At 35.6% G+C, this 16,615-nt stretch overlaps 2 protein-coding genes across 2 annotated transcripts; one reads left to right on the top strand and one right to left on the bottom strand.

The window, feature by feature from the left end:
• Positions 1-38: 38 nt before the first annotated feature.
• On the top strand, positions 39-6,467 carry LOC149422729 (DNA replication factor Cdt1-like). Its single transcript, XM_089633930.1, has 3 exons — positions 39-934; positions 1,851-1,953; positions 4,791-6,467. Exons 1-3 carry the CDS (start codon positions 201-203, stop codon positions 5,991-5,993), a joined length of 2,040 nt encoding a protein of 679 aa, XP_089490056.1. The 5' UTR covers positions 39-200; the 3' UTR covers positions 5,994-6,467.
• Positions 6,468-9,046: 2,579 nt separating this feature from the next.
• LOC149422728 (pyrimidodiazepine synthase-like) lies at positions 9,047-16,039 on the bottom strand. Its single transcript, XM_089633929.1, has 5 exons — positions 15,888-16,039; positions 14,594-14,761; positions 12,203-12,360; positions 10,585-10,830; positions 9,047-9,285 (listed from the first exon to the last, which is right to left on the bottom strand). The coding sequence occupies exons 1-5, from the start codon at positions 15,910-15,912 to the stop codon at positions 9,157-9,159; spliced, it is 726 nt and encodes a 241-aa protein (XP_089490055.1). The 5' UTR covers positions 15,913-16,039; the 3' UTR covers positions 9,047-9,156.
• Between the last annotated feature and the right edge of the window lie 576 nt (positions 16,040-16,615).

Raw genomic sequence — 16,615 nt, 5'->3', positions numbered from 1 at the left:
GTTGGCGGCTTTGGTTTTCTTTATGTGGTATTGTTGGCTCACTGTTCAATTTGGAGGGAAACCAGCAACACAAACGTCAACGCACAACGTCAAAGCGAGTTGGAGAGCGAAACTGAGGTGGTTTATAGGGGCATCGTTTGCTTATTTTCTGTATCGTTGGTGCATTCACATTATACCCAAATTATCGCTAGTTTGACACCATGTCCCAGCAGTCGATAGATTTTTACTTGCGGCAGCGAAAAGACACTATAAAAAGAAAAGCGGGAGCCGATGACTTTTACACAGCCAGCAGTAAAGTACGTGTTTTGGAACATGAAGATGGGGCCCAAGGAATATCTTTCGTGGAATGCGAATTATCTACTCCAAACGGTTGTAACACTACACACAAGTCTGCGAAATTGATGTCTACCAAGAAAGAAACTTTGCTTGCTGAAAAGTTAGCCGAAGGGAAAATCATTAAGGCGAAAGGTAAAGCCGTTTTGAAACTGACTTTCGACGGTTCTACCGCAGCGTCTCTCAGTGCCCGTCGTGATTCTAGGGAAAGTTCTCCCAAAATAGAGTCGGCCCCAGTCAAAAATGTCAAATTCATCAAAAAGGGTGCCCTGTCTCCCAAGAAGAAGATCCAAAACAGAAATGGAGATATTACCTCATATTTGATGAAACAAAGCGAACTGCAGCAAGATGCAACGGCTACGGAAACATCTAAACCTTCAAATGCGCAGGAAAAGCTGAATATTGATCGCAAGGAGCTCTCCCTCGGTGACATCAAGAAATGCATCTCCCGTAGTTCTCGAATCAATGAGCTGAGAAACACTATCTCTCGACTCAACAAGGGCTTTGACAAACTTAAAGAATTAAATGCCGTAACTAATACAAGCTCAGATGTCTCTTCCCTGAAAGGATTCAAGTCCATCGAGCTTTTGATACCAGCCAGGTAAGTCATATTTATAACCCATCTCTTGTAAATATAATTTAAAAATAATAGTTGTGAATCCATTTTTATTTCATCAAAATATCTTCCAAGTCTTGACTGTTTTTTGGTCAGATTTGTTTAGGATTATTTTAACTTTGAACAAAAGACGAGAGCACTTATGTTGCAACAATGTGCAGGTTGTTAGCCAAACAATAATATTTTGGAGGTTATCTTTCGATTCCATGAATAACACTTCTAAATGTTTATTGCTGTGGACTTAAAATGAGCAGATGAATTCATATTTGTCCTTGCATGGTTTTAATGCTTTACAGCCTCTCTGTCAGATCACCATATGGCATCAATTTTCATCAAAATTAGTTGTTGAAGCTCCTTGGAGATGATAAAAAATAATTAATTTAAATGAAAATCTGATACTAAAGTTGTTCTCTAATAATAAAGAGTACTCACTTTCTACCTTGCTCCTCCCCTGGGGCTACATCTGCTTTTTTTCTCTCCTTGTAAACTCTAACCTCTAATTTTATTTATTTTAAACTAATTGATTAACGAAAGTTTTGTAAAATCTAAATAAAATGACTAACTATCTTTAATAAGACTAAAGTTGTAAGTTATTTTCTTGTTTTGTAAAGGATCCTTGAGCTGATGTTGTCAGAGTACAGTTAATTCTGTTAACTCTGGGGATTCGTTTCACAGAACAATGTGTAAACATTGTAAAAAAATGGGAGATTAGTTTTATTGATTGAAAATCACTCCAGGATGTCCAGATGTTATTATTTATTCCTACACTATTATTACTGGGTGGTGTATGCACGGGGGAGGGAAAAATTTACAATTCTAATAAAATGGTTATTACCATTTCACTTTGTTGACGGTATTGTTTCAAAACTGTGTAAATGAGAATGATTATTTTTCCTTCCAGTCCAGTAAAGCAATCCCCCCTGAAGAGCGTGGGATCTCCGGCTAAGGACCTGCTGATGTCCCCCCGAAAGATCCTTGTCAGCCCTATTAAGAGTCCAGTCAAGGTAAACTATATTTCATTACTTATTATTTATACATATTTCATTACTTATTAGTCTGTATATTTCTTTACTTATTAGTCTGTATATTCAATTACTTATTAGTCTGTATATTTCATTACTTATTAGTATGTATATTTCATTCATCACCAATTTGAGGAGCGGTGGAAGGGATTGATTCATACATCCGTCACTCCTGGATACGGATTCTCATATTTCTACCCACCCCTCATACCTTCTTCTACTCCTTCCTTTCCTTAAAAATACCCTCCACAGATCATCCCCAAAGATAACATATGCCCTGAGGGACATTATTTTCGTGGAGCTATTGAAAAAAAAGTATTAACTGCGAAGTGCCGAGGGCCCACCTGCTTGATTATAATTATTATTTTAAAAACTGCCTACTTTGTATTATTCGCAGTCATAATATAAAAAAACCATTGTTAACACACTGTAGTCGGGCGCTTCAAACAATAGACTCTAGCCTATAGCGGGTGTTTTTCGCGAATAGCGCAAAAATATATCGCTTCAGCTAAATCTTCACCAGAATGGGCAGACAAATTATCGGCGAATATTTCCTCATGACTTTCGTTAGTATCTGAAGATATTTTTGAAGGGTTAGAGAAAATATCAATTAAATAAATTCCACTAAAAAAACACGTCTGTCTGTTTTGTAACTCTGTATATCATAACTAAAGCACATGTATATTAGCGCCACTCTATCTTCACAAGTAATGAGTGCCGGGAAAAGTCATTCAGGAAATGATTATTGTAATAACATCCTCAGGATTATCTCATAAGAGAGGTCCAATGAATTTATAACATGTCATAAGAATATAATAGGTACTCATATTCCCAGTACAACTAACAAACAATCTTTGAAATTTAACATGATAAAATTGCCTAATTATTAAGTATGTAATAAAAATAAAATTGAGTATGTGTGTACATAAAAGAAACAATGGCTTATCTTTTTTTTGTTATATGTGTGTGTAGTTTGTAATGTCTTCAAGCGTTTCGATTAAATAGTCACGGGAAATAATAATAATAATTTCCTTCCTCGCCTTTGAAGTGGAGCCGGCGTAAAGGGTATTTTTACCCGTCCCGCCGATAAGCACCAGTCGGCCGCGCGGGTAAAAATACCGTTCCCGCTCATAGTGTGTTAATATAACTACAATATTGTAAGTGCGAAATCAAACAATTTCCAGACATTCAGAGGTAGACATGAATCATTAATCTGTCCCTATAATACAATAATATAGTTTCATAAACCACAATAATTGTATGCTTTCATAAAACACAGTAATTATTATGTTTTCATAAACCATTAGTAATATGGTCATAAACCATAATAATATATTGTGATGGGAATGTTATCACCATAACGGACTTTCCAGGTAGTTAACCTTTTCCCCCATTACTTTTATCAATGGTTATTATCAAACTATTCAAATACCAGTCATTCATCAATTGTTATTGTTTCATGATTATTATCTAGATAGTTTTGTTTACTTTTATTTATTGTCTTTTAAAATACACAAACTTATTTGTTGATGATTAAGAACACTGATGACTTTGTTGACATAGTTGTTCCCTAATTTATTGTGTAATTAAACCCTTTTACAGTGACTTTCTAACACCAAGATTCCCTTTCTAAACAATTAAATGACTCAGTGGGCCTATCTCATAGATTACACCTCTGGAATACATAATATTTTATTCAATAATTACAAAATTACTTTGTGGTGTCATTTTAATTTAAATAAAATAAATAACTTTGTAAACATCACTACATATTTAATCCAAAAACCATTGGTTTTGAAACATGTCGATCCGGGCATTCTGTTTTGGATTCGGCTGTGCTCATTCAAAAAATCATATCTCCGTATATTGATATGGAAACTTGTAAACTGCTTACTGTGGTTTAAAACCAACGAATCCACATATATTTCATTGTTTATCCCATATTTGTAGGTTGTTTGCGGAAATTAAAAAATAAATTAAATTACAATTCGAAAAATCGTTTACCCAAATTTAGGTAGCCATCGTTCAAGGCCTAGAGCGATGAGACCTAAATATGGGTAGCCATCATTCGACTGGAGAATATATGCTTAAAAAAATAAAGCAACCTAAATATTATTGACTTATTTACTTGTGTTCTGGTTTTAGAAAGGTCAAATTAAAAATGTCTGCATATTAGTATTACTTTTTAACTTTATATTTATGTTGATGGCACATGTCATGCCGTTTGTATCTAAATAAATCAATTAGGCTTAGCACGCACTGCGATTAAACGCAGAAGTTTTAGAATAGATGAAAATGCCAAACCGCTTACAAACACGCACTGCAGCTGGCGTTTTTACTTAATTCTATTTCAGTACCACCATGAAATAGAATTAATAGCGCCAGTCAACAGGGCGACTTAACCTCCTAACGATTCTGCATTGAAATTTTCAACATTACTCACAGGCAGTTCAGAAACTATCTTTTAATGTATGTCACAAAGTAGTGAAACTGCCCCGTGACCTTTTATACTCGCAAATTAGTAATGTATTAGTGCGTAACCGTTTTATGGAGAACATGACTAAATAAATTTACAAACCCATAATTTTGTAAAAAAACTAGTGTTAACCGGCGCACGGCAGGAGATTGGCATTTTACCCCTGACATTACTAGGATAGAGATAACAAATCGAGACAATGAATTATTTAAACAAATATTGACTAAGTCAACCATGATTGGTTAATCGCACAGTACGCACCAAATCAATATTTCATATTAGTTCATCTTTGTAATCTCTTCGAAATGAATCTATAAATGTTGTAATTTAAATTAATTTTCAGATCCCTGCGTACGAGCGTCTCGCTTCCCTCGCCACCCCTACCCCCTCTCTCACCCTACCGCACCACTACCGCTGGATAGGAGAGGTCTTCAAGGCCATAGAGCAAGTGTGCTCCATGCTCTACAACCGCAAGGAGAGCATCACCTTCTCCAAGGTCAAGATGGCTGTGCAAGAGATGCTCAGGAGAAATGTCACCGAGAAACACGTTGGCCAAATCAAAGCCATCAGCCCCGGGATGTACTCCTTCAACAGGGAAAAGGTCAAGAACTTTGGACTGACTGCTAAACGAGACGAGTATGAATTGATGTTGAAACCGAACGTGTTGAATTCATCTGGAGATCGCAGCAGCACTATGACCCCAGCCATCATCTTGGAAAGGCAGCGAAGTTTCTTCAATTTACTGCTCGATAAGGTTAAAGAACATCACAGCGTATTCCTCACTTCTCTAGACCCTCCTCTTGACATCCCAAAGGACAAGTTGAAGCGTTGGCATCCCGAGTTTGAGCTGGAGCGTATCCCCGAAGTCGAAGAGGGATCACTTCCCGAAGCCCCCAATGTAGAGAAATTTTCCACAGCCCAAGATGTTCTCACCCATTTCCGCGAACAGTTCAACTGCAACACCAAGATGGAGAAGGCTCTGATGAGGCTTGCCGAGGCTAAGGCTCGAGGACTCACGACCGAGGAACAAAAAGCCACCGGACTTAAAGCCGATGGTTCTGATACGGCCACTCAGACCAAACCAGAAATAAAACCTAAATCTGACACTGTTCCCGAACTTGCGACTACAACCGCACTTACTAACCCCGCTTTCAAAGGCATCCCTAAGGCTTTGCTGGAGAAGGTCCGAGCCCGGCAAGCGGCCAAAGCTCTGGAATCCATGACGAGGTCTCCTGCCCAAGAGAAGGACTCTATGATGTACCAAAGACTCCCCGACCTGGCCCGCCTCGTGCGGAATCTGTTTGTCACGGAGAAGAAGAGTGTTCTCCCATTCGAGACGGTCATATCTACGCTGGACAACAGTTTCCGAGTGAAAATGTCCAACGAGGATCTCACCCGACATGTTCGGTTATTGAGTAAAGAACTTCCTGGCTGGTTGACTTTCTACGAGTTTAGGAAAACAGAGTTTCTGAAGATTGTCAAAGATTCCGACATGAGTAGGATCATGGCCAAGCTGGGCGATTTAGCAAACAAGCATTCTGTATAATGCTGACTTCTCACTATCTTTATGCAATGATAAAAATTATGATTAGAATAATTCTACGATTTTTTTATGATTTTTTATGTGTTCATTTAAAACACAATTTTTCAGCTCCTAAAATAGTTTTTGACGCCAACTGTCATAATTTTGTTATATTTATAATTAGTTTTATTAAAGTTGCTTAATCGAGAGTTTCCACAATGTGTGCCTTGAATTAGAATCAAAAGATTGAATCAATTCTTGAAAAATTGAAGTAGCAATAATTATAATGGTTTACAAGAAAATGACTGAAAATCTTTCACTGTATACATTTGTTTATATGTATGTATTTTTCTAAAGAATTATCACTTGTAGTATTGCTGCAGGAGCCAAATATTTAATTTTACAACCATTATAACTAGTGGTAAAATGTATTTATGGAACCATGTGACCCGAAAAGACCCGACCCAAAATAAAACATGATCTGTATCTGTATGTCTGTAGTGGTAGTTTATTGGGTACAGCGATTGATTTCTTTTGGCAATATTATTTATTTTTGTTTAATAAACTACTTCTCACTAAGCAAAATCTGTTAAATGTATTGACCCTAATCTCTCTAACATCACCAATGAGCGCGTAGTTTGGTAAGTTCCCACATATTCCCGACACTCTTGTTAAACTTTTCTCCGCTTTCCTGATTTTTACATTATAACGGTTGTGCGCGGCACTTTTTAAGACATTTTTTTTATTTTTGTTGTTTGTTTTTGGGGTGTTATGCCGTGTTGCGCTAACTCCTTCTTTAGCCACGGCATAACACCCCAAAAACAAACAACAAAATGCTTTTGGCCGTGAGAATCTAAAATTTTTTTTTATTTTATTTTATTTTTTATTTCCTTTATTTTCCCAATTTATATATTTGACCTTACAAATTTTATAATAATAGGAAAGGGAACCCACTAAGGCGCAGCCTGTGCGTGGGTAATATAAGTTTATACATTAGATTTATGTACCTAAAAAGATTTTATATTTCATAGAAAATGGCGTATTCGCGTACATATATTTGAGAGTAGCGGTGAAGAGGTTAAAAATAGATTCCATGTCTCTTTTTGTATTTTATTTATGTATATCATATGATTGAGCTGATCAGGGTGTAGACCATGGGTGGCCAACCTTTTTAGCAGCCGGGCCAGATTTTAGATATATACCGGGCCATACTAGAGGTCAGACGTACTAGCTCGTCTTGATAGTTGGAACAATTGGTACAAGTTTGAATAAATACCTAGTCCAAATACCTGTTCCCTGTCAAAAGATTCTCCACATTTTTTTCATGTCCTCTGGTGCATTTGCTTTGTGGATAATCCGTATTTCGATTAGAGGAACACTCTTCTCAGCGTCTTGCGGCTGGCAAGGCAAGTATTGCGTATATGGGACTCAAAAGACGTCCAAAACTTGAAAGACTCGCAAGAAGCGCAATACTCGCAAAACATGCAATACTCGCAAGCCATGTACTGAGATACTTCCACATACGAATTACAAACGTTGAAATGTTTTTTTGGTGGTTTTATGTACACTAAAAGAAAAAAAATGTGTGCATATGTTCTGCGGGCCACAAGTAGATACCCAGCGGGCTGAGGGTTGATCAACCTTGGTGTAGACCTTTTTTAACCAACATTTTTGCAAAAGTGATTTTATTTCATGTTTGTAAATAGTGTTATGTGATGTCTTCTTTTGCTGGGGATCATTTTCATAGTGGTAGCACTCTTTTAATGGAAGATTTTAGCTGCGTAATCAATGCTACAGTTTCATTCAATTCAATTTGTTTATTAATTTCAAAAACATTACAAAATTGTTAATTTCAATGCGTTTTTAAAATATTTTTTTAATAAGAATTCTTAGATTAATATTAACAGTGTGTATATCAACTATACCAGTGATAATAGAGCAGAGGTTCCCAAACTTTTTTGCCCCGTAGACCACTTGCCAAAAAAAAATTTTTTCAGTAGACCCCCTGCCTGCCGAATTTTGAATTTTCATAAAACTATTAACATGAGATAATCACTTATTTTTTTCGTAAAGAGATTCCCTTCCCTTGCCTGTCCAACAACCGGGTGGCGGTATAGTTCCTCTGTCTTTACATTGTGTAGACAGGGCGCCCTTGTGAGGTATTACACCAAATGAAAATGAAGCAGGATAAGCAACGGAAATTCCTTTCTGTAGCTGGCCCTACAGAACTGCCCCTTAAGTTCTTTGTCAGTGCTTATTCCGGTCAGTTCTTCTTGTCACATGATATCCGATTCTTCAACATTCCATTTCCACAGTCAAAATGTCCTCAAACTTAGTTTTGAAGTCTGTGAAGTGCATTTAAATGCTGAACGTCATTATTACCCTGGACGTTTTTCAAAAACAAGTTAGGGAACTAGAAAAATTCGCGGCTTCCAATGTGCAATGTTTTGCTGGAATATATTAATACTGACGAGAAAAGGAAGGTATAATTTTATTTATATACCACAATAAACAACTTTACGAAATATAAAAATACAAATATCAAATAAGTAATTTCTCAGTCTATTATTAGTATTACGTTATTTGTGTTAGGTGTATTGTTTCATTTACGGAACTCCTAAATGTTGACTTGAGGTAAATGGGGGTCCGCTCGTATGTACCCCCATTTGAATCTCGTGGACCCCCAAATTTTTTTCTCGCTGACAGACCCCCAGCAAGCCGATATCGACCCCTGGGGGTCTATATAGACCACTTTGGGAACCTCTGTAGTAGCCATACTCCCTCATGTAGAGAAATCTCAAGAATTTCTTCTGAACTCTCTCCAACATGAGAGAATACTTTACCTGGTGTGGACTCCAAATCACCGACCCACTTTCAAGACTACTCCTTACTAAGGAATTAAATAAAACTATAAGCACCCGGTTATCTCTAAAATTCCTTACAGTGCGTAGAACAAAGCCCAGAATTCAGGAAAAAAAACAGGACTATCCAACTATCGTTTTTTGCATGGCGGCAAATGAAAAAAAAATTATTTACAAAAAATCACTGCAAGAAAACAATTTTTTTTCAATCAATTGGCTTTTATTGAATAAATTACACAACATATTTAAGTGCACTTAGGGTTTATCTTTATGCGGTGTGAATCATTGGGTATCAAATGAAGTGTCGCTTGAGAACTGAGCATGATTTACTTGTTCAAAAATTCATAGTCAGGTGTTCCCTTGAGCCTGCCTTCCAAGTATTTGTCGTGGGTTTCCACGTCCAGGAAGTGTGCCACAACTGCCGGGTCCTGCTTCATTGCTTCTATCCAGGCATCCTGAAATAAAAAAATAAAAACAACTGAATGCATAAGAAATTTGTTGAATTTATAAATAACTAGCGGACCGACAATTCTTCGGTATTGTTTTATCCATGGTCTCCTCGGGCGTTTCCGACTTCTACCATTCAGAGTCCGTAGGACTCACATTCGAATAGCGCCCTTTATTTAAATAGATAGATTGATATTATTTCCTTTTTTAGCCTCTTGGGCTTCGGCAGGGTATACCTACACACATGAGGCCCCATAGGAAATAAGTTCCTTTTAGGCATAATATGTCCTCTTTGGGGATGATGTGAAAACGGAATCGGTAAATTATATATTATTTAAGTTTTCCACACGGCCTCAATGTCGGAGAAAAATAGGCGAACCCCGGCGGAGAAAAATATTTCACATATTTATGTAAGCGGAAAATGTTGCTGGTGGTTTAAATGCAGTGGTTTAAACTCGCAGGCCCCTGGGTGAGAATCCTACGCATTTGTCCACTCAGCTACTAGCAGGTTAAGCTGCTTAACTTTAATGGTTTCCATTTTAAACAATACTAAAATATTTCCGAAATTTGTCAGGAACCTAAAATAATTTTATTGTAAAGTATTCAAGATATACAAGGATTTAATACATTGTGTTATTTACTACAAACAAAGTTATTAGCTCGCTTAAATAACTTAGCGAGGATACGGACTAATGAACTACTGACGATGTTAAAGAGGCTAAAAAACTTGCAGCTTATCGTGGGTTGTGCCTAAATGCTGTATTTTTTTTTAGATGTTTATAAAGGTTTATAATACTAGATATAAAAGTGTAATTTTTGAAATCTAAATAAAAAAATACATATTTATATATATTGTTGGGATCTGACTGTCCGAAAAATAAAACCTGAAAGTATTTATTGGTTTGCCCTTCGACTTACAAGCTATTTCCGTGTGTTTCTTAATGTAATAATTCAGTTTCCACTCCCTTTACTCACACCTATATCTTCCCCGATTGGGGATAAAACGTACAAAATTTCGCCTGCGGCACTTTTTTCTGACTTTATGAGAGTTGTAACTAATTTTCCAATCCCTTCGCTCTCATTTACTCCAGCTGGGGATGCCATAGTTCCATAGGGCTCCAATATTATTGAGGAATTGGGACTAATGTTTGGTGTACGTTATCTACGCATTTAAAAAAATTGTTTAATTATTTGTGCAAACAATAACATAACAGCTTTTTTTACTTGAGATTATAGATGTAACTATTTAGAACTCACATAATGCCATGTTAGTAACTACTAAGTACGTAAAATGATGATTTACTTACGAGGACACTAAACCTTGACTTGTCAATAGCGAAGCGGGCACTGCCATACTTCAAGAGCAAACCAAAGCGTTCAAACCACGGCCAGATCATGTAGTCCACCATCCCAGGAGTGTCACCGGCCAGGAACTTGTTCCCCCGCTTGCCCAACTCCCCCTGCACGGCCTCCAGACCCTGGAAGAATTTGGTCTCCAGAGACTCGTCCACTTCGCCCTTGGACATCAGGACTTTGAAGAATGTTGTGGATACCTTGAAAAGATGAGATTTTGTACTTTTTTCATAAGACTACTGAATTCTATCGGTAATTGTGGAGCTTTTTAACAAAGACAAATTACTACTCCAAACGGTTTTTTTAAATAATTAATTAAAAATCTGTATGCGAAAAGACTAATGTTTTATAAACCAGTTTCTCAACCTGCAACCTCTGATACTCTGAACTCAGAGCCAAGGATCTTAGCGCTCTGTTACGGAGGTCGTCATACAGACCCATACTCTCCACAACCTTTGTGAACATGTAAGAGCATTGACACAAACATTTTTTCAAATCTACTTATAATACTTAATATAATGAAAACGGAAAACTTCCTAGTTGGACAGTCAAAGCTTCCTTTTATATTTGTATATCTTGTATGTAATAAATGTAAAAATAAATAAATAAATAAATAAATGTGCATAGATTTCGTACCATCTTTTTTCCAATCTACTTTCCCAGATGCCATTTATACGGAATAATTGATTAAATTTCAGTACATTTCTTGCGTATCCTCTAATTTGTTGAATTTTTCCATAATAATCAATAACTGTTGAATAATTTGTACAGCTCCTTTTTTGTGTAAAATGACCTCAAGGGAGCTATCTACATTTTTTCCATAATTTGTGCAAAGGCACAAGGAGAAAATTGACTATTACTAAAATAAATTAAAAATCTCTTCAAATTATTATTGAAAGGAAATTGCAGGCCTTAGAGTTAACAGGTTTTCCGGTAAACTTTTAGTAAATTACGAATATATTATCATCATGTCGAAACACTTGTTCATGAAAATCCGTTTTTTTTTACACTAACTCCACACATGTCATAGGAAAAATAATTTCCCCCAGGGTCTATACATCTTTGGGTATGCTGTGTGGTGGGTCTTTTCAAGGAAAGGTAGGAGATGTAGTACAGGAATGAAAAAAGGTATGAGAGGTGGGTAGGAAGCTGCGGGTCAATGTGTCCAGGAGTGACAGAGGTATGAATCCTTCCCTACCGCTGCGGTTCAAGGCGATGGGTCGAGAGGAGAGGTCAAATGGTCTGCCTCAACCTGTCTCTCCCGATCCGGCCTGCTATTCAGTAAGTGGGAAGTCGCATCCGCCGCCAAGACCTATAAAAACGTCACCCACGAACCCGGGCACCCCTGCTAAGTCACCGAACGTAGTAAACCATTTAAGGGCGACCAACGGTAGAGGTGTTGGTTATCCAATAAATGGTACCCATACCGCCTCCGAAATTTAATATTTTTGCGTGACAAAAAAAAAATCTTTTTATCGGCAAATCGAGAAAACGTGATTTGATTTTAAAAAATTAATAAGGCCTGTTAATTTGTCGTGAGGGCAAAAATCGATTTATCTTCGTGCATATTACCCCACTGAAGTTTTCTACAATGAGCTTGTCCTGAGCCTTCCTGAGGGGATCTGCGGAGACCAGCCTCGGGAGCGGGTACTTGTCTTCCACGTATTCAGCAGTCACCAGACTCTCGGCAATGCAGACTCCTTCTGCCACTTCCAGAGCTGGAACGGTACCTGGAATAGCAATTTTCAACAAATTAATGAATGCTGCCAATTCGTAACTTCTAATACTAGCTTATTATATTATTACAGTAACTGAAAAATCACAGGAAAAGCCAGACAGATCTAAAAATATTTAATTATTTTTCTGAAAACTTCTGATACCTATTAAAAAATGATATATACTAGCAAATAATTCAACAATCTAATTTTGATGTATGTATTTATTTGTCGTTAAAGACAATAAGATTATAGATTCTTTCATTTTTAATTGAGATCTGATTTTATTTAAAAGGCCTAAGTATAACAGTTTGGGGACCATAATAAGGAACTGAAGTGAAAAATAGATTAACAAACGCTGATTTTGAATATATAAGTTTTATCATACATTTATTATTATACATAGAATTTATAAGTTATTACTTGTTATTAACATCACAAAATGCAATAAATTAACATTTACACGTAATAAAAATAAAATATCCTTTGTATACACACTAAACGGCACACACATCAATGAAGTAAAATATATCAGGGACCTTGGGGTAACACTGGATGTTAAATTAGACTTTATCCAACAGACTGATGACATCATTAACAAAGCCAATAAAATGCTGGGATTTATAATTCGCATAGCAAAACCCTTCCACAACATAAACACTCTATATTCCCTTTACACCTCATATATTCGCCCGCACCTGGAACACTGTACACCGATCTGGACTCCTTTATACCAAGCCCATATCGAAAGAATAGAAAGAATTCAAAAAAAATTTTTTAAACACATAAATTATAAACTAAACTTACACTTCTCAAATTATACCGAATCCATTAAATTTCATAATTTTAACTCCCTCCAAACACGACGTCTAATTTTTAATCAAATCCTATTATTTAAAATCCTAAATAATGGTCTGGACTTACCAGAACTTACAAATTTAATAAACTTTCATATTCCGTCTAGATCAACCCGACAATCTGATTTATTTTATCTACCCTCGTGTAGAACAAACATTCGAAAAAATTCCCCAATTCCTTGTACACAATATAATAAAAATTTTTACAGCATTGACATTTTTGGTAATAACCTAAAGAAATATCGATATGAAGTAATGCGTACGATCGATTATTAATATGAGAGTATGGAATGTATCGGCAGCATCTCCTATCCTCTTCCTATTTTTCTCTTCCTATCCTCTTCCTATTTTCCTCTTCCTCTCCCCTTCCTTTAACACCAAATTTATTTTAAGAAACTAAAACTTCATTTCTAATGCACTTTAACATAAGAAACTTCTGTGGCTTGACTTCAATTAACTTGTATATTTATATCTATCACTGCATATTATATAAAAGCTGTTTGTTTCTTACAAAATAAATAAATAAGTTGTCATTTAAAAACAAATAAAACACCATCCCATTAAAACACACTGTTTGGTTGGTACGACTGAATCTGCAGTTTCATTACAACCAGTCTACATGAGTAATATATCTATGGTTTACAACACCCACATCAGGGTGGATAATTCGTGAAGAATTCCTTAAATTGCTGGGAATTTCTCAAGTTTTTTTCAAGAATTGTTTTTTTGCGGAGAGAACCTTTTTGTAGGGAAAATGTGGGGATTCTGGGAATTTCTTGACTATAAAATCTCTCCATCTTTTGTGGGTATTTTAGAACATATGCATTGGCAACTCACATAACTTGCATAATCACATTTGAACCGATGAAAATATTTTAATGCAGGTTTTTAAACACCGGTAAATTGTAATACAGTAATATCAATTGTAAATGGTAATATCAGGTGAGGTCATGGATGCTTTTTTGCACTTTGATTCAGTACGATAACATTAGTGATGAGATGCTGATATCTTAACTAGTATTCTTTGATGTTAAAAGCGGGTTATCTTGAGAATAAAAACGTTTGACTTCCATACAAAATACAGCGCCGGTTGAAAAAAAGAACATAGGCTTTTTGAGACGGGTGACTGGTGATGTCAATTGGTGAGTTTTTGAAAGACCCTAAGAATTAAAACTTTGTAAATTATTTTAACTATTAAAACAAACTATAACAATAAAAAAATATACAGGGGTTTATGTTTGAAGGTCATTATTGATTAAAAAAATGGACTGCAGTTCCTCATTAAATAAACGTATTTCTTTATTCAAGGTACTGGAAAACGTTTCAAAATACGAGTATAACATATTACTGGGGGTTTCACTCTATTTCTTATTAGAGATTTGAAAAGTTACCATTAGGGCTCTTGGAGGTCAGCCATTCAGGCTTCTCGGTGAGGTTGACGTTGATGACTTCGTAGTCAACCTTCTTGGCGTTCAGAACCAGAATGGTTCTCTGGGCGTAAGGACAAAACCTCATGCTGTAGATGCGAAGTTTGCCGGAGAAGGGCGGCAACACCGATCCTGGGAAACAAACAACAAAATAGATTCACGAATTTTATTACATTGTTTCATTCAATAATAATGGTTTATATATATATATATTTTTTTTTTAGAAACGGACAAAAAAATTATAAGCCTTCAAAGTATTTTTTGAGGATATTCAACATTAAAAATATTTTTAAAACCCATGAAGAACGTCAGAAACCAGGTTACTTTTAATACCCACGAAGGACGGTCAGAAACCAGGTCACTTTTAAAACCCACGAAGAACTTCGGAAACCAGGTCACTTTCAAAAGTACTGCGTAATAATATTTTTTGTTATTTCGAATTAATCAATAATTTTTGTTATTTGTTTTTGGGGTGTTATGCTGTGTTGCGCTAACTCTTTCTTTAGCCAACTTTTCGGACAACGTTACAGTGACCATCATCAGTGGCAGATGCTGATGATGGACACTGTAACGTTGTCCGAAAAGTTGGCTAAAGAAAGAGTTAACCCCAACACCCCAAAAACAAATAACAAAAATACTTTTGGCCGTGAAAATCTTAAAACATATTTAATTAAAAATTACTCTCCACAAAAAGAATTGGAAAGATATATTTTTGAGGTATCTTTAATCTTGATCTATATAATTATTACTAGTTGTTTCTCATAGTAATTAAGTTGAAACGAAGTGAAATTTCTATAATCATTATCATACCACCCAAATCTGGAAATGTCAGTATTATTATTTATACTAAATAAAAGATAATGTATAAGCCCTAACGAAGCTTGAGATTAGCGAAACCTGGTTGACTGTCATTTATTAATTCGATAAAAAGTGGTGTATCACAAAGAGTGTTGTTTTTTCAATTTAATAAAAAAAAAGTGTTTGTTTATTTGGCGCCATCCTGAGTCAACCCGGAACCTATTTCAAATGAATAAAATCTTACGCTTTGAAGGTCCACGGTACTAAACACGCATAACTAAAGTACATTTGATTTACTTAATTAAAATGTAAATAATTAATAATATAAATTGTTATTTTCTGTGTCATTCTGTTCTGTTATGTCAAATCTGACATAAGTAACTCAGCTGTCAAAATATACCATTTTTGTAAACAGAACGCAGATTTTTATTGTGAATTATGTATAAAATTAAATACCCACCAGTTCCTAAATGTTTTGAACTCATATTTGCAGTCTGAAATTCACTGGATTTACACGACCGAACCGGCAAACGGGCAAAGCAAGATTAATTCTAGAATTCATTTTTGATTCCTATCATTCCTATCCTACTCGATAACTCAATTTACGATTCAAGCATGATTCAAGTGCAAGATATTGTGGCTTTCTGGTGGGGGCAAGGCAATAAAACCAGCCATACACGACACGGTCCGCACTGACCGCCATAATGTCCGACAGGTTGGATAGAAAAACAATTGGACAATAATGTTTATTTTTTCGTGAGAAAATCGTGCGGAATCATACAATCTAGTGAATGTAGTAAAAGAAAATTTAAATTGGATAGATTTCAAAGTAAATATGAGTATAGAGAAGTGGAACTCTGTTTTTTTTAAATTAACATACAATTCGATTATGACGAGAAACAACCGTTTCAGTATCTGGGATAATCCGGACAATAATGCATTTTGATTGTTATTTCGTTAAAATTCAAAACGTTTGTTTACTTGGAGGCCATCACGTAAAATATTAGATCACGTGTTATTAAATTTTTTGCAATATCTCATAGTTTTTTATAATTTTATGTTTATTTTTATATCTTCAATGTAATTATTATTCAATTTATAAAAAATCAATCCGTAAAAAACAACGTTTTCTTAGTACGAAACATCTATTTTATATCTTTTAAATCTTAAAAAAAGGTTTGAATGAGT

The sequence above is a fragment of the Hesperophylax consimilis genome, chromosome 7 (assembly GCF_061612785.1).
Source record: "Hesperophylax consimilis isolate HC1 chromosome 7, BYU_Hcon_1.0, whole genome shotgun sequence".
NCBI lineage: Eukaryota > Metazoa > Arthropoda > Insecta > Trichoptera > Limnephilidae > Hesperophylax > Hesperophylax consimilis.
The sequence above is the reverse complement of the archived record's forward strand: the minus strand, read 5'-3'. Positions and strand labels throughout refer to the sequence as shown.